The sequence below is a fragment of the Myxocyprinus asiaticus genome, chromosome 50 (assembly GCF_019703515.2).
Source record: "Myxocyprinus asiaticus isolate MX2 ecotype Aquarium Trade chromosome 50, UBuf_Myxa_2, whole genome shotgun sequence".
In the NCBI taxonomy this organism is placed as follows: Eukaryota; Metazoa; Chordata; class Actinopteri; order Cypriniformes; family Catostomidae; genus Myxocyprinus; species Myxocyprinus asiaticus.
Window position 1 is genome coordinate 14514323 of NC_059393.1, and position 18755 is coordinate 14533077.

The 18755-nt window shown below is 37.0% G+C and overlaps 1 protein-coding gene and 1 long non-coding RNA gene across 8 annotated transcripts in view; both read left to right on the forward strand.

Annotated features, from left to right (window-relative positions):
- Positions 1-11990, forward strand: part of LOC127438962 (transcription factor E2-alpha-like) — a 30425-nt gene extending 18435 nt beyond the window's left edge. For 5 of the 7 annotated variants that reach the window (XM_051694906.1, XM_051694908.1, XM_051694910.1 and 2 more), the window contains 9 exons: positions 1528-1603; positions 1858-1934; positions 4472-4672; positions 4861-4972; positions 5076-5229; positions 7022-7075; positions 7717-7952; positions 8663-8812; positions 9000-11990. In XM_051694906.1, the coding sequence (XP_051550866.1) occupies positions 1528-1603; positions 1858-1934; positions 4472-4672; positions 4861-4972; positions 5076-5229; positions 7022-7075; positions 7717-7952; positions 8663-8808 (1056 nt within the window). In that variant the 3' untranslated portion in view covers positions 8809-8812; positions 9000-11990. Of the gene's footprint in view, positions 1-1527; positions 1604-1857; positions 1935-4471; positions 4673-4860; positions 4973-5075; positions 5230-7021; positions 7076-7716; positions 7953-8053; positions 8813-8999 lie in introns of those variants that run through there. The other 2 variants (XM_051694907.1, XM_051694911.1) reach the window with 2 other exon arrangements.
- Positions 11991-13611: 1621 nt separating this feature from the next.
- LOC127438963 (uncharacterized) lies at positions 13612-16527 on the forward strand. Its single transcript, XR_007896827.1, has 2 exons — positions 13612-15424; positions 15966-16527. It is a non-coding gene; the product is annotated as an uncharacterized LOC127438963 (long non-coding RNA).
- The last annotated feature ends 2228 nt before the right edge of the window (positions 16528-18755 follow it).

Genomic DNA, 18755 nt, shown 5'->3' on the forward strand with positions numbered 1-18755 from the left:
CTTGAATGCGTACTGCGAGAACTGGACACGTTGACGAACTTGATGCAAAACAGATTCCTGTCAACTGTTTAATGATATGAGAATAAAACAAACAATGCAAGGAGTTCTTAAGCCACTTTTTTGTATTGTCTAATCAATGCTTGACATCTGCCACAATGATGCAATTTGTTTCTAACTGAATTTTAATGCATATTATATATTTATTATAGGCCCTGCATGTGATGTTTAGAAATATTTGAATTATGACTTTTTTTTTTTTATTAATTATATTTATTTAGGGGCCTTTCTCAGCAAATAATGATGTATGCGATTAATTGCGATTAATTTGATTAATCGGCATGTCATGTATATAATTAAGTTAAAACATTTAATCGATTGACAGCCCTAGTTTTTATTATCATTTTCAATAGCTTTCAGTTCAATAGACCTGTGGTATGACAAATTATTTTAAGTACAAATATTACATGTAAACTCGACCAATATAGTTTGTTTTTTTAATACCAAAAACAATAGAGCAGGTTGGTCGAGCTGTGCTGCGGTACCGTTTAAATTAATACAATAGACCAGTGTACAACAAGTTTCAAGGGATGGTTCACCCAAAAATTACAATTCTTTCATTTACTCACCCTCATGCCATCCAAGATGTGTATGACTTTCTTTCTTCTGCTAAAAATTGTAGTTCAGAAGAATATTTCCGCTCTATAGGTCCATATAATGCAAGTAAATGTTGGCCAGAACTTTGAAATTCTCCTCCATGTCCAGTGCACAAAGAATGTGAATCGCCCAAAAACAAAAGAGGAATGTGGAATTGAAAGTGGAGATTTATAGGAAAAAAAGCACTTAAATATTGATCTGTTTCTCACCCACACCTATCATATCGCTTCAGAAGACATGGATTAAATCACTGGAGTCATATGGATAACTTTTATGCTGCCTTTGTGTTTTTTGGAGCTTCAAAGTTCTGTCCACCATTCACTTGCATTATTTGGACCTACAGAGCTGAAATATTCTTCTAAAATCTTAATTTGTGTTCTGCAGAAGAAAGAAAGTCATACACATCTGGCATTGCATGAGGGTGAGTAAATTTTTTTTTGGGGTGAACTGTCCCTTTAACATGATGGCAAGTAACAACTAAACAAACTGTGATTGGTCATTTACATGTCTCTGATGGCTCCTTTACATGCAAGCAGGTGATTATTGGTGCTGTAACAGCTTTCAAAACCATTTGGCCTTTTAAGGGAAAGCTTAATGCCCAATAATTAAAAAATGCCAAATATTGGCTGATTTATCTGCCTCTGTGATTATATCGGCCCACCACTAGTCTCACTTCAATTAATAAGAGGTAATAAAAACTGCTTGTATATTAATAATTATTATTATTAGAATTAGAATTTTTTTTTTTAGATTAGGTTTAGTTGAATTATAGCATGTCACACTGCAGGACACTACCCGTATATTGATATATATTACTAACTGATATGTGTTGTGTCCTTTAGAGAATACTCACTGTATGTTTTTGATTGACAGATCTACCCTTCGGACCATAACAGCAACAATTTCTCCAGTCCTTCCACTCCTGTGGGCTCCCCTCAGGGCATTGCATGTAAGCTTTGCTTAGCCATTTTATTCCATCAAAGCTAGAAGCCTAGATCGTTTTGTGTTAAAATTACAGAGACTAATATTGACACACAGAGGAAGGAACCAGAAGAATCATCAATCATTCTCTTTAGATTGATGGATTTAGTAAATGCTGCCAGTTTGAGGCATAATGTGAAACTCTTGTGCGCCCTCTGCCGTTGTAGTGATGTTACAGCAATCAGTGTGCCACACTCAGGCTGCTGCTCATGTTCTTGTCAGCAGGTGCAGCTCAGTGGCCGAGAGGCTCTGGCCAGACTGCTCTGTCTCCTAGCTATGAGGGTGGACTACATGCATTGGTAGGTTGATAAAGGACCTTTTATCTCTAAATCTTTTGAAGAACAAGCTTGAGTGATTTAAAGGAATATTCCAGGTTCAATACGAGTTAAGCTCAATCGACAGCATTTGTGGCATAATGTTGATTACCACAAAAATGAATTTCGACTTGATCCTCTTTAAAAAAAAAAAAAAAAAAAAAAAAGCAAAAAAATCAAGGTTACAGTGAGAGACTTACAATGGAAATGATGTGGAGGGTTCAAAGGCAGAAATGTGAAGCTTATAGTTTTATAAAAGCACTTGCATTAATTCTTCTGTTAAAACTCATGTATTATTTGAGCTGTAAATTTGTTTAAATCATAATTTTTACAGTCATTTTAGGGTTTTTAGGTGTTGTTGACATTACATCATCATGGCAACAAAGTTGTAAAATTGGTTATAACTTTACAGAAAAGGTTAGTAAGCGTTTTTTTTTTTTTTTTTTTTTTTTTTAAAGAAAAGGACGAATTGAAATTAATTTGTGGTAATCAACATTATGCCACAAATGCTGTCGATTGAGCTTAACATGTACTGAATCTGGAATATTCCTTAAAGGGACATATAATAGTGCTGGGCAAAATATTGATTTGTCTTATCTACTATTACTTTAAAGTGTACTTTAGTTTCATTTGTGTTGATTATTTTATCTGTGAAACAGCAATTGAACTGCGTAGTTTGTGCCATGTTAATTTTGCATAGTTTGTGCCAAAATTAAAATTTTAGTAATGTATCAAGTTTGAAGGTTCCCTGTTTAATTAACACAATTAATCATTAATGCTAATTGGCATTAGCTGAGAGAGAATTTCTTGCATATGTAAGAAAAATGGACATTATAACTGAAATATACCCAGATGAACCAGAATCGAATTGAATCGAGAGCTTGTAAATTGGAATCAAATCAGGAAATGTGTATCGATACCCAGCCCCAACATAAAATGTTAACGCTTCAAGATTCACTCTTTGATCAGAGACAATTAGACAACCACATTTAGTTTGTATTAGAATCTTATTACAACATTTTTACTCTATTTAAAAGAATGCAACATCATGAAGTTCCCTTAATAAATGATCCTGGTCTTTGTTGTACACGATTCATCAGCTTTTTTCCAGTTTATTCTATAGAGAAAAATATAATTCTTGATCTTTTGTCAAAATTACTTTCTCCACATCTGAAATGCATTTTCTGTTCTGTTGATGTAATCAAGCCCTTTGTGGGCAAGGAAAAATATGGACCAGTAATATCATAGCCTACTTCTCACGATCCAATCAAATTCTATTGGATGAAATAAAGTCCTGCCAAACATTATTTGTTTGACTTCAGAGGGCTTAGTCGAGCTGTAGTCTTCATCTGTCTGTCAAAGTATACCTAACAAAATGCATAATTAAATATATGAAAAAAGGATGTCAGCTCAGAAAGTGCCAGCAATAAGCCCAAAGTACACTTTGGTTTTGACGAGAATGCTGAGCCTTTCAAAGCATACTTCATTTGTCTGTGCGTGCTTACACAAGCGGTTGGCGCATGCGCGCTACGAATGCTATGTTATACTGGACTATTAATCTTCAGAAGTTTAGACCCATAAAGATGTCTTCATAGTCCTTCAGACTCGTGTTATATAAATGCAGGTATCTCCTGACCTCCTTGCACACATGCTCTTGACATGCACATCCACCGTTGTTGTTTCCACTTTTTTCTCCTGTTGTTTACCAGCGATTAAATCTTCTAGCACTTCTTCATGACCACAACGACTCAACTGTTTTGCCACCCAGTGGACCCATTAATTAAAGGAATATTCTGGGTTCAATACAAGTTAAGCTCAATCAACAGCATTTGTGGCATAATGTTGATTATCACAAAAATGTATTTTGACTCATCCCTCCTTCAGAAAAAAGCAAAAATCTGGGTTACAGTGAGGCACTTACAATGGAAGTGAATAGTGGCCCATAGTGTTAAAATACAAAATTGTTCAAAGGTTTAGCCACAAGACATGAACAATATGCATGTAAACGTGATTTTAGTGTGAAAATTGTTTAATAACTTTTTCTGTTTAAAGTTGTAGCCAATTTTACAACTTTGTTACCATGACGATGTAATGCCAGCAAACCCTAAACCATACAGCTCAGATAATACATGAGTTTTAATAGAATTTAAGTGCTTTTATAAAATGCATACTACGCATTCAGAGTACGCATGGTTTGAAAAATCAGGCCGTACTCGTTCAATGCTCCAGCAATTTGCTGATTACGCATCCTGTACGCAGACACCTAGCATTCGCATCTAACCAAAGTAGACTTTGGGATAAACATGTCACAAGTCACCTCGGTCTTTCAGAGCATGCCGCAACGCCGAGGCCAATTGCGGTCAGATTAACGTGTTTACATGCAGGACAAAGCCTGTTGGAACAACTTTGCAAAATTGGACAGTTTCAGTCAGACTTGAAACTTTTGACATTTTAAAAAGACTAATTCATTAAATATTTAAAGTGTGAATGTACTGACTGGATCTGATCTTCCTCAACAACAGAACAAAATGGAAGACCGACTGGAGGAGGCTATCCATGTCCTGCGCAGTCATGCGGTGGGTCAATCCCCGGGTATTCCCGGAGCCCACGGCGACATGCACAGCCTACTGAGTGCCGTCTCGACATCCAGTGGAGCCATTGCGGGGCTTCCTCAGGCCTACTCCAACCCTGGACTGCCCCTCAGTAACAGACACCCTGCCATGGTTAGTGAACACTTGGTTCTATGATCTAAACATTTGAAAAATGGCTAACATGAATTGACATTTTGCTCACTGCAAAATAACTAAAGATTTGAGTTGCTTGGCAAGCTATATTTTTAGAGTGGCAATACTAATGCACGTGTGGGTATTGATATGTGCTAATTACTCTCCCTTGTTGCGCTGTTCTGCAGGCTGGAAGCCACCACGAGGACCACGCATGCCTTCCTCCCAGCAGCACTCTATTGCAGTCGGCTCATGCTTCAGGCACCCCACCGCCCGGAGGAGCTCCAGAGGGCTTCAACAGTGAGGAACACTTTCTTGCTTTTTCAACCAATAAAATGTGTAAACAACAGATGTAAATCTAAGAGTAGCAGGTGGGACTTGTTTAACAATTTCGTGTCTTCAGCTTCAGGTTTGCCTGGAGGCCTGGCTCAAGCCACACAATCGTCAAACAAGTCTGACATTAAGAGGGAAGACAAGGAAGATGACGAGAACTCCTCCGTGGCCGATAAGTCTGAGGAAGAGAAGAAAGAAAGTAAACCGCCTCGCACCAGACCAAGGTACATGACACTTAATACGTTTGGTCGCTCGAATGACGACAAATACAACTTGAATTCCAATTAGACTGAAAAACGTTATAATCCGATTTGAAACCACATATGATTATGGTTTGGATTGGGTTTATCAGAATTGATTTCATTTGTTCTTTTTTTACTTTTCATACCTCAAACAACTACAACTTTTAACAGTTGATAGTTTGTTCAAAAATATCGCCATTGATACATTTAAAGGGATACTTAACCAAAAAATCTTATTTACTTACCCTCATGCCATCCCAGATGAGACTTTCTTTCTTCAGCATATCAAAAACAATGATTTTTAGAAGAATATCTCAGCTCTGTAATTCCATATAATGCAAGTGGTTAAATCCTTATCTTCAGAAGCAATATAAGAGGGGTGGGTGAGAAACAGAACAATATTCATAACTCACTTTGAGATGTGAAAGTGAAACTAAACAGGCACCACATGTGACTTTCAGATGTAAAAGTGAACGTGGAGATTTAGAGTAAAAAAGGACTTAAATATTGTTCTGTTTCTCACCCACACCTATTATATAGCTTCTGACGATATGGATTTAACAACGGAGTCATATGGATAACTTCTGTGTTTGCTTTGTGATTTTTGGAGCTTCAAATGTCTGATCACCATTCACTTGCATTGTATGGACCTACAGAGCTGAAATATTCTTCTAAAAATCTTTGCGTTCTGCTGAAGAAAGTCATACACTTCTTGGATGGCATGAGGGTGAGTAAATGATGGGAGAATTTTCAGTTTTGGGTGAATGATTCCTTTAACTGATCAGTGGTGAACTGCGTGGTTTGTAGCATGTCTGCATCGTCTAAACCAGGAGTCGGCAACCTTTTTGACATGAAGTGCCTTTTTTTTTTTTTTTTGGTCAATGGCTGTGCCGTTTTATTTATATGAAATTTTTCGCACCTGCATTCCAATCTACATTCCATGCTTCCTCATGATCACGCAGCTTGTTTTCATGAGCTGAATGGGATACTAAACTCTAATAAAACCATTTGAGCATCACAAGCCGATCAACTTTTGATCTCCTTTTTTATATTTTGAATACTCATTTTTTTTAACCCCATGATGTGGGTTTATGTTTTCACTTTTAATCGTTTAATGTAATGTTGAATGTCCATGGTTTAAGGAGGGTGTACCTGTATGCTGAGTTTGGAAATCTCAAGGATTCATAGTGGTGTTTTCCTTATTAAATCATGTGTTGTTCCGAAAGCAAAAAGAAACAAATGTTTCTTAATGTAGGCTGTCGTCCGCGCAGCCTGACCGAAGCAAAGCGGTGCGTTTACTCGCGAGATTAAACTGAAAGTGAAGCACTGCCGGCTCGTGATGCGAGAATAGCTTGCACACGCTGCAGGAGTCTGTTGGGTATACTGCAGTCTTGTCACTTTAACTTTTTGTTTAGCCTCCCATTCAGCTCATAAAAACACGCTGCGTGATCATGAAGAAGGATTGCATCAAGATGTAGATTGGAATGCAGGTGCGGAATTTATATAAATAAAATAGTCTATTCTTCTTTCACCGTTGCTGGCGTGCCAGTGATTACCCCTCCGCATGCCAGCATTGGCACGCATGCCATAGGTTGATGACCCCTGGTCTAGACTATACCTCCTGCAAAGAAACATACTTTAAGTTTGTATACGCAAATGTTTTATCACACTGTGTTGACTGGCCTGATTTCAAAATGTCCGTGCTTCTCCAACACGCATAGTGCCCTGTTTTTATGGTGTTCTCCCCCTTCCCAAACTCTCACATTGTTTTCAGAAAGGACGTGTTTTCCCATCAAGCCCTTTCAAGTGTATCAGACCAGGGAGAAGAGTAAGTCTATCTCCCACCATAGAGTGCATGCTTGTAAAAGACTCAGGATGCGAGTCTTGATCGTTTTTAAAACACTGAATGTATGAATGTTATTGGAACACATGCAAAATACAAAATGTAGTGTTGAGTTTAAATTGCAGTCAGTGGCTTTGAAAGACCAAGGAGAATGTAAGATGATTTTGATACAGGTGGGGCTAACTCTCTCCTATATAATGATTTCATGGCTGTCTTTTAATGTACAATGGGCTCTATTCTGCAAGCCTTCAGATTGAAAAGCAAGTTTTGATTTTTCATCAGCATTAATTTCCTTATGTAAAAGAGATTAGAGATTTATTTACAGTACCAATCAAACATTTGGAAACTCTTTCGCATTCTTTATAATCATTTTCTTCATTTTAGAATAATAGTAAAGTCATCAAAACTATGAAGTAACTTCTGAGCATTAACCTTTAGATCAAATGGTCTTTAATATCAAGAGAAACAAATTCAGTCATGTGTGTCTGAAATTTTGACTTGCATATCGCAGTTTCTAATGTTCTCAAATGCATTTTGCTTTGCACAGCTGATTTAAAAAAAAAAAAATCTAAATGTAAAAATTCATATGTAAATTCTCAATTTTACTCATAACGGACTCTCCACAGTCAAGACAATGAAGATGACGAGGACTTGCCGGCGGAGGTGAAAGTTGAACGGGAGAAGGAGCGGCGAGTAGCTAATAATGCACGAGAGCGACTGCGTGTGCGTGACATTAACGAGGCCTTCAAAGAGTTGGGCCGCATGTGCCAGCTGCACCTGAGCAACGACAAACCCCAGACCAAACTGCTCATCCTGCACCAGGCCGTCAACGTCATACTAAACCTGGAGCAACAAGTCCGAGGTATGCGGTTCCACTAGAGCTGTCATAATGAATGCGTTACGCATGCATATAATTTAAAACGTTTAACGCATTCATTTTTCTTAATCTGACATTTCATACAGCTCCGTGTGAGTTCTGAACACTGGTTGGAATAGGGCAGAACCTTGGCGGTCCGAGGTCAATTGAACTGACGAACACACCACAAACCCATACAATAGTGATTCCGTGTCAGTGATCAAGTGAAGGAGAAAGGACCTCTTAACTGTTTTTTTTTTTGTAACATATTATGTAACGATAATGTTTTAAAACATTGTTGCATATTGTTTTCTTTTCTAAGAAGGAACTAAATGCATTTTGACAGTGAAATTAATCGTTAACGTTAATATCGCAAAACGCATGTGGATGACTCCAAAAAAGTGTAGCCTATTGTTTAAATATAATTTAATACACAAAAGGAGTGCAAATATTGACATTTTCCTCTTAAAATATTCTTAGTTCAGTGTATTTTAACACATTTAGGCTATGTTTATTATGGATTTATAAATCGCTTAATTACTGTTAATGAATTAGGCTACTGTTAAAAATAACTTGTATATAAAATGTCACTTGTTTGACTAGTCACCATATTTGAGTTCGTTAAAACTTCACGTTGTGGATCGTGGGATATTTCGGACCTTTGATTTCCTTAAGTTAATCCCTGTTAAATTTTCTTTACATTCATTTTCATCCAGAACGCAACCTGAACCCCAAAGCAGCATGTTTGAAGCGACGTGAGGAAGAGAAGGTGTCCGGGGTGGTTGGAGACACTCAGATGCAGCTGTCCGGACCTCATTCGGGCCTGGGAGGAGATGGGCGCAACTCTGTCAGTCACATGTGATGTGGTGAGTTAAATGTACATTCTTAGTTGTACAGTTTGAAGCCAAAATTCACTGAGGTCGCCAGGTTTTACTAGTTTAATATTCCAACCAATATTAGCATAGTTAGTGTGTATAGAATGTGAGAAAAACAGTTTTATTGTTCAAATATTTAATTTAATGTTTCACAACATGACTTGTCTGTCGTCTTCAGATCCAGTGAAATTTCTTGGGCTCTTGGAAGAAGTGACCTTCAATCTCTTCCACCGTTCTCATCCTCCCTGTGTGCATATAGTGACTCGGAAAGCATATCATCCATGAAATACAGAGGTGCACCCTTCAAACTGTTGGACACACAAACCTTCCGCCAAAACTGACACAGCAGATCACTCCAGACCACAATTACTAGCACAAATGTGAAGAACTCTTGGTCAGTTTTTTTGTATTTTTCTGCTTCCCTACAATGACGGATCATAGGAATCGATGTGTTCAGACCACAACTGGCATTTTTCCACTGCAGAGAGAGTCACTTTGATTGAGACGAGACTTATGTCAACAAACGTCAAATTTAATCAAGGATTTGTGCCTAATTGTTACGTTTTATATAAGACGAAACTGCTTACTTGTGTGGAACAAAGTAGTTTGGGAGTTGCTTGTATATGAGCGGATTTTTTTAACATGGTTTGTCATTCCCTACTGAAAGGTACAGTCTTACATGCGTTGTGTAACAGAACCCCATGAGAGGTGGGGAGAACCTGTGGTGCTTTTGAGGACTTTGTATCCCAGCATGCCTCTGCTCTATGGGCCAGGGCTCTTCCAGAATGGGAGAAAAGCACACGGGTCGTCGCGGCTCTCCAGACTGTTTGAAACAGGAGATTTGTTTTGCATCCCCTGCGTCACGCATCATCCGATGTTATTCAGCTCTTACAATGCCATTGACTTCAGTTTAGGATAGTTCAACCAATCAGAAGATATATGAACAGACATTTTTGGAGCTGCCTGCCACATTCTAAGGAGCGTCAACTTCTGTTACCAAGACAGAAACAATGCTTGGATTCCGGATGTTGTGTTTGTTAGGCCACGTCCACACTAAGTATTCAAATAAGTATTCGAAAATGGAGAGCGTTTTCGGAACCGTTTTTGGCAGAGAAAAATGACGTTTCAGTGTGGATGGGTGGCATAAACGTAGCGACATTTGATGCGTTTTCGAACGAAAACGTATTAGTAGGCCACGTCTACACACATCCATTTAAGTTGGAAAACTGCATTTGTTTTTAAAAGTATGCAGTTTTGGAGATTGTTTTCGGAAGTCCGTTTTCGTTGGAGAAAAACGCCATTTTAGTGTCTATAAGAAGCGTAAACTTAGTGAAAATGCATTGTGTGGACGTGGTTTAAGTTCCGAAGCAAAATTTTCAATTTTCACCTATTGTAAGCCCAATTGTTATTTTTTTTGCCAGGATATTTACAATCATCGCTCACTCATATTAATGGCTCAATGTGGATGTTGCCAAAAGTCTGCAACCTTAACACATGTTCACCTCACGTAATTGATGTTATTTCGATTTGAGAAAAATGTAAGAATAAATATATATACATATATATATAAATATATATATTTTTGTTAATCTATACATAGTAGATTTCTAAATAACAAAAACATATTAGTTTGAAGTGTAGAGTCTATAGTGCAAGTGAACGCTCAGAGACACGTATGATCGAAATAGACCATACATTTTCAGAAGACCCTGCATATATTTTCAGAAACATAACGTATGCCCCGGAATAACTCTATTCTGAAAAATGAAATGATAGATATTTGATTAACGATTGAGAGTGCTTCAAGGCGAGTAATTCTTTGAAGCCATGTTTCCTGCTTTAAGGAAAAAGCTTGAGGTGTTCTTGGGCAATGGTGTAGTCCGTCAGGCAACGTTTGCCAATACAGTTAATTTCAGTCTCTCCAACGCATATAATGCAACTTGTTTGAATGTAATATTCAAATGTAGAGCACTCGCTCAAAGTCGCCATCTGACTGGCTTACTGAGTTTAGTTGATCATTCTTATCGTCATTTCAAGGTATACATCCCATACAGTCAGTGTGCAGCTTCACAAATGTTTTTCGTTCACTGGATGTCATTATGTGCGTGAGAAGATGCACCAGATTGTTTTATATGTATGTATGATAAAATTGGTGTAATTGTCAAAATGTCCACAGTGGATATAATTTCAAACATTTCACCATATTCCAGAGGAGGTTGTTCAAAAGCATAATGGAAGCGTAATATCAATTCTTGATATAAATTGTTGAACATTTTATATATTGTGGCCTTCTTCTCAAGACTGTCATTTTTGAGAGTGATGCCTTGTCAGTGCCTAAACTTTTTTTGTAAACTTGACCATTTGTTATTATTTGAACTCAAAAATGGCTCATCCTTTTTTTTTTTTTTTTTTTTTTTTTTTTTTTTTTTTAACTCCTAGATTGTTTTTCTGGAAGTAGTGGCGAGTCTTTTGTCTTCATTACAATTCTGTGTTTGTGCACCTTTTTGGCAGTTTTAGATTCTAGTCACCTTTTGGTATGACTAGGTTTTGAGATGTTGGTGTCACTAGTCCTGTTTTTTTTTTTTTAAGCACACCAGAAAATGGAGGGATCTTCATTGATTCATCAAATGTAGAAGCCTAACAACTCTAGACTATTAAATGTTATTTTCATTACGTCCAGCTAATACCATCCAATTTTGAAAATATTCAAGTAATTTCCTGTCCACAATTTCATGTTACTTTTTTCCAAAGCAAAAAGTTTTTTAATCCCACCCCTTGAATGTACAACCGTGTGAACATTTGAATGAAATATTCATTGCACACCCCTTCATAGTCAAATCGCTGCCCATGATTTCCATCATTATTACGATGTGTGTGAATTTTACACAACCTGGTGTCTTGCAGTTGCAGTAGGGACATGAACAACACTGCTGTTTTGTCTTCAGAGTGCCTCCGGTTTTTGTCTTTTTTTTAAAAAACTTTTTTTTATGAATATACATATAAAGTAGGTATTGAGAACTGTCCTGTATATAACAGTAATGTAGCAATAAATGTGCCATTTTTTTAATAACAGAATTATACTTTTTTGTTTTTTTTCCTCCAATGTCTTGCTTTGGATCTTGTATACCTTCAAATGAGTTAAGTAAATAAAAATATTGTAATAAAAGTATTGCCATTGCTTGTCCTTTTAGAGAAATGGTGCACTCAGTAATTTTGCTTAAGTTTTACTCAAAGAAATGAATTGTAATTTTGAGATACACAGTGCATTTATAAAGTATTCAGATCCCTTCATTTTTTCACATTTTGTTTTGTTGCAGCCTATGCTAAAATGCTTTATTTTTTCACATCAATCTACACTCCATACCCCATAATGACAAAGCAAAAACCAGATTTTTGATAACTTTGCAAATGTATTAAAAGGAAAAACTGAAATATCACATTGACATAAGTATTCAGACCATTAACTCAGTACTTAGTTGAAGCACCTTTGGCAGCGATTACAGCCTCAAGTCTTTTTGTGTATGATGCGACAAGCTTTGCACACCTGGATTTGGGGATTTTTCTGCTGTGCTTCTCTGCAGATCCTCTCAAACTCTGTCAGATTGGATGGGGACCATTGGTGGACAGCCATTTTCAGGTCTCTCCAGGGTTCAAGTCTGGGCTCTGGCTGGGCCACTCAAGGACATTCACAGAGTTGTCCCTAAGCCACTCTTGCGTTGTATTTGCTGTGTGCTTAGGGTCATTGTCGTGTGGGAAAGTGAACCTTTGGCCCAGTCTGAGGTCCCGAGCGCTCTGGACCAGGTTTCCATTAAGGATATCTCTGAATTTTGCTGCGTTCAGCTTTCCTTCAACCCTGACCAGTCTCTGCCGCTGAAAAACACCCCCACAGCATGATGCTACCACCACCATGCTTCACCATTGGGATGGTATTGTACATGTGATGAGCAGTGCCTGGTTTCTTCCAGACATGACTCTTGGAATTGAGGCCAAACAGTTCAATCTTTATTTCATGACCAGAGAATCTTTGTTTCTCACAGTCTGAGAGTCATTTAGGTTCTCTTTTGTGTCTTGCAGGGAGTAGAAGCTTCCGTCTGGCCACTCTGCCGTAATGCCCAGATCGGTGGAGTGTTGCAGTGATGGTTTTCTGTCTGCAAGTTTCTCCCATCTCCACACATGATCTCTGGAGCTCAACCAGAGTGACCATTGGGTTCTTGGTCACCTCTCTTTACCAAGATTGCTCAGTTTGGCGGGGTGGCCAGCTCTAGGAAGTGTCCTGGTTGTTCCAAACTTCCATTTAAGAATTATGGAGGCCACTGTGCCCTTGAGAACCTTCAATGCTGCCGAAATTTGTGCAGCCTTCCCCAGATCTGTGCCTTGATAAAATCCTGTCTCTGAGCTCTGCAGGCAGTTCCTTTGACCTCATGGCTTGGTTTTTGCTCTGATATGAATTTTCAGCTGTGAGACCTTATATAGACAGGTGTGTGCCTTTCCAAATCATGTCCAATCAATTGAATTTGCCACCGGTGGACTCCAATCAAAATGTAGAAACATCTCAAAGATGATCCAGAGAAATGGGATGCACCTGAGCTAAATTTCAAGTGTCACAGCAAAGGGTTTGAATACTTATGTCAATGTGATATTTTAGGTTTTATATATTTTTTTTTTTTTTTTTTTTTTTATGTAAGTTTGCAAAGTTATCAGAAATCTGGTTTTTGCTTTGTCATTATGGGGTAAGGAGTGTAGACTGATGTGAAAAAATAAATAATTTAAAGCGTTTTAGCATAAGGCTGCAATATAACAAAAAGTGAAAAAAAATGAAGGGGTCTGAATATTTTATGAATGCACTATGTATAAAACCATGATCACTAACATGAGATGAAAACTCAAAAGTCATATCAGTAACTTTACAAAAGTTGTTTCATTCTACAGGGGGAGTGTCCCCTCATGGGGGCGGCCAAGTTAAGGTCACGTGACCAGCCGAATACAAATTAACCTTATTGGACAATTGTACATTAAATAAATTATGACTGACTGTGATATAGAAAAGTGAATTTCTAAATTTCAGTGTCAGTCAAAGATGACATACATAAAAAAAATACTGAGTGCACCTTTAAAAAAGTAATTGAATGCTGTTAAGAGTTATAAATTGGTCAAAAAATAGGGTTAGACTTTTGACTGTCGGCATAGAGTCTGGTCCGTATTGTAGCTATTTTTAAAGAAAGGGGCTGTCTGACCAACAACAGTTTGTTTTTTAGATGTAACGTTCCGAGTCATGAATTTCCGATAGGTTGAATGGCAGGGGAAGAGTAATTTATATTCATGAGTAAAGTGATATCTGATTGGACAATTTAGAAATATTCATCAGTAAAGTGGTGCCTGAATAGTCAGAGAAACTACAACCCAACCCCTAAACCTAACCCTTACAAATGAGGTAGCAAGTTACTCATAAATTAGTCTTCCCTTGCTACTTTTCGGAAATCCGCTTTCGGGCAATATTAATAAATTGTGCCGGCACAACATTAGATCAGAAGGCGGCAAAGTAATAGATCTTCAACGAGATGTCACAGTCTCCGCAAAATGTCGAATTTCTGTTCATCCTAAAATTATAAGTAACGATTATTTCACAGACGTAACTCTATAAACAAAGTGGTTGTGCTTGAGGACATCTCGTTGACCTTCAAATATTGCTCAAAACAAAATACAGCACAAATCTTCTTTTTACATTTCATAATACTCCTTAAATACATATAGATATCCATCCACCTTTTTCCTGAACGAGGAAGTATTCCACGATTCATTATGGAAGCCTGTTTTTGTTTTCCACTCACATCGGCGCATATTTTTAGTGGATAATGTGAGTTTAGCATATTATATCCCCCCCACATGTGGCTTCATAATGCTGATACTTTATAGAGTCGTGATGACCGTCTTTTGACAGTGCCTCTTAAGTTTAAGGAGTACGCTCACAAAAAAATCTAGAGTTCTGGCAAACTAGCCGCAAACTTGCCACAAATTCGCCAAAATTGTTTGCCAGAAGTTTGCAGCTCTTCACCGGTAGTGGTGAACCTGCAGCAAACCATTGGCAACAATGGACAATTTGACACAAGTTGACATCATTTACTACTTTGAGTTGTTATGACAGCCAACAACTGCACAGATTCAGCCTGAACTCAATTGCACACTTAAAATGGTTGTGGTTCTCCATCTTAATCAACCAATCATTTTGGTCGTTTTAAATTGGTATAGATACCAGAACCAGAAAACAGTCTAGTCGCCCAGTTGTTGGTCAGGAAAAAAAGTGGAAATGATTCGAGAAACCATGAACCGCACATCCCCACTGTTTACCAAGTACCCTTTTTAAAACACTGCACACCTTAATTTTGAAATTATGACTTGCAAATATATGCTCTATTAATATGTTACATACAAAAGTAGGCCTTCATTCCACCCACTTCTAGAATTTTCTATCAGGCTGATGATGGACAGCCCGGGGTCCTAAAACAGCCATTTAACTTCTTGTTTTGAACATAAGAAGGTAAATGACAACATGCAGAAGATCAAAAAGTTGATCGGACCCAAATATGTCTCCATTTTCAGAGTGTGGTAAGTTGATTTATCCTTGATTTATAGAAATAGCGTGTAGAATAGGTTAACTAAGAATTTCAAGCATTTGTAGCCACTGTTATGATTCTGGAACAGCATGTTAATAACAATGGATGGACTGGATGTTGATACATAATTAGCACATTGACATATTTGTGTTTAATGGCGTGCTGAGTCATCTTATGCCTTTAAAAAAATAAACTACAAGTATTGTGCCAAGTACAGTTTGTATTGATTGTCAACATGCAAGTGTTTCTGGCTTTTGTACTCTACAGTAGTGCTGCTTGAAAAGGAAATAACACGAGACCGTTACTGTATGGTTAATTTTTAATGGTAATTATTAATATTTCAAAATGCAATGTGTGAAACATAGTAATATTGCAAATTTGAAGACTGCACAGAATTGCACGTCTGTTTCTGTATTTACTATGCTATTGTGTTGAATATATGTGTTGTGTTGGAATTGTATGTATTTTATGTACATTGCTTAAGGTCTACTTTTGACATACAATTTTCTTCTTTTTTCTCCCTTGCAATCCAGGGTTCCCACCCTGGTCGGTTGGGGTACAGTAGGTGGAGTGGCTCTTATCCATTTCACAGACTGGCGGCTCATTCTGGATTATGTTCCTTACATTAGAGGCAAATTCAAGAAGGACGAGGACGACTAGTTGTCCAACTCTTTATCATGGACTATGGAAAGCGATTGGTGTGTATTTCCCACCGGGCACATATTTCTAGGTGATGTGCTTTGACCAGCCAGTAGGCGGCGCTGGTGATGCGAAATGAAGTTTTTTTTTTTTTTTTAGATAATTGTCTTTTTTTTCAAGACATTATTGTTATGCAATGATATGGTTGTATAAAATTTATTTATTTATTTATTTTTTTTTGCAATGTCCTGATTGTAAAGCAGACTGTAAACAACCCAAGCTAATGAGTTGCCTGTCTGTCTGTACAGGGCTGATACACCTGGTAATGGGAGATGGAGGCTTGCTCTTTTTCTTGGCTTGGCACACCACTCAATATGAGTTTGCACTCTGAGCATTAAAGAGATGTTGTATTTACGTTGTGTTACTTTTGTGAATAAATTTAATATTTTTCCTCTTTGTATATGTCATGACATTTCTTTAGGCTAGAGAAATGTGGTAAATGAATGCACTAGAATTGTCAGACTGGCACTTTTTAAAGATATTGTAAAAGCACTATAGCTACGATCATTAAACTATTATCTACATTGATGGAAATTGACCTTAGATTTATTTGAGGAGATAGCTACCAGTAAAGTTTGTTTTCAGAAAGTTCAAGTTCTCAAGCTTTTTCTTTCGAAATGTAACCATGGCAATAATTTCTGCTAAAATACCAGTTACTAAAGTTATTGTTCCTACAACAAAACTGTGGTAACTTCAACCCCCACTGCAACAAATAAATAAATAATTAAATTAATGAATTCATATATTTAAAGGATTTGGAATGCTTCTTACACTGTTTAAAGCAGTTCCAATATTGCTTTACTATGGTTTTACATTATTAAAGGAATTTTCCTGGTTAAATGCAAGTTAAACTCAGAATTTAAAAAAGTTTTTTTTAATGTGAACTAAAAATTAATTTCAACTTGTCCATCCTTATATACAGGGTTGGGAGGGTTACTTTTGAAATGTATTCCACTACAGATTACAGAATACATGCTGTAAAATGTAATTTGTAATGTATTCTGTTAGATTACTCAAGGTCAGTAACGTATTCTAAATACTTTGGATTACTTCTTCAGCACTGGTAGATTTTTTCACTTGTTTTGACTATAAAAACTCTGCCAGTACAGTAAGACAAAATACACGTTAAAAATACATTCTCTGAAAAATCTAAATATCTTATGCAGTGTTGTTTCTAAAACAAGATAAATCAAATTTATCTTGTTTTAAGGATTTTTAGATATTTTTACAGGAAAACAATACAAAAATGATTATCAAGTATACAATTTTGCCCTAATATCAAATGTCTTACTAGAAAAAAAGACATTATGATCCAACGTGAATTTTCTTGATAAACAAATATGATCGTGTCTGGTAACGTGCATGTAAAATGGCTAGAAATAGCATTTTAGCTTAGCGTAAAGCTGACAATTTACACAAGGTTTATTTCTATTTCTTGTGCTCCAAACTTACTTCAAACTTACTTCTCTGTCTGCTCGTATGAATGTAACACATCATAAGAAAGTGTTTCACCGCTGTTCAAATGCACTTTGGATCACATCATTTATATGTATAAATGTTTTCCATCTGAAAGGACTAAATATTAAATGAAACAAATGACAATAAAATGCAAAGTAATCTCTTCAGTAATCAAAATACTTTTTGAATGTAACTGTATTCTAATTACCAATGATTTAAATTGTAACTGTAGTGGAATACAGTTACTTATTTTTGTATTTTAAATATGTAATCCTGTTACATGTATTCCGTTACTCCCCAACCCTACATATATATATATATATATATATATATATATATATATATATCACACACACACACACACACACACACTTGGTCAGAAGTTTACATACACCTTAGCCAAATACATTTAAACTCTTTAAACATTTAAAGTTTTTCACAATTCCTGATATTTAATCATAGAAAGCATTCCTTGTCTTAGGTCAGTTAGGATCACTACTTTAATTTAAGAATGTGAAATGTCAGAATAATAGTAGAGAGAATGATTTATTTCAGTTTTTATTTCTTTCATCACATTCCCAGTGGGTCAGAAGTTTATATACACTTTGTTAGTATTTGGTAGCATTGCCTTTAAATTGTTTAACTTGAGTCAAACGTTTTGGGTAGCCTTCCACAAGCTTCTCACAATAAGTTGCTGGAATTTTGGCCCATTCCTCCTAACAGAACTGGTGTTACTGTGTCAGGTTTGTGGGCCTCCTTTTTCAGTTCTGCCCACAAATTTTCTATCAGATTGAGGTCAGGGCTTTGTGATGGCCACTCCAATCCCTTGACTTTGTTGTCCTTAAGCCATTTTGCCACACCTTTGGAGGTATGCTTGGGGTCATTGTCCATTTGGAAGACCCAATTGTGACCGAACATTAACTTCCTGGCTGATGTCTTGAGCTGTTGCTTCAATATATCCACATCATTTTCCTTCCTCATGATGCCATCTATTTTGTGAAGTGCACCAGTCCCTCCTGCAGCAAAGCACTCCCACGACATGATGCTGCCATCCCCATGCTTCATGGTTGGGATGGTGTTCTTCGGCTTGCAAGCCTCACCCTTTTTCCTCCAAACATAACGATGGTCATTTTGGCCAAACAGTTCAATTTTTGTTTCATCAGACC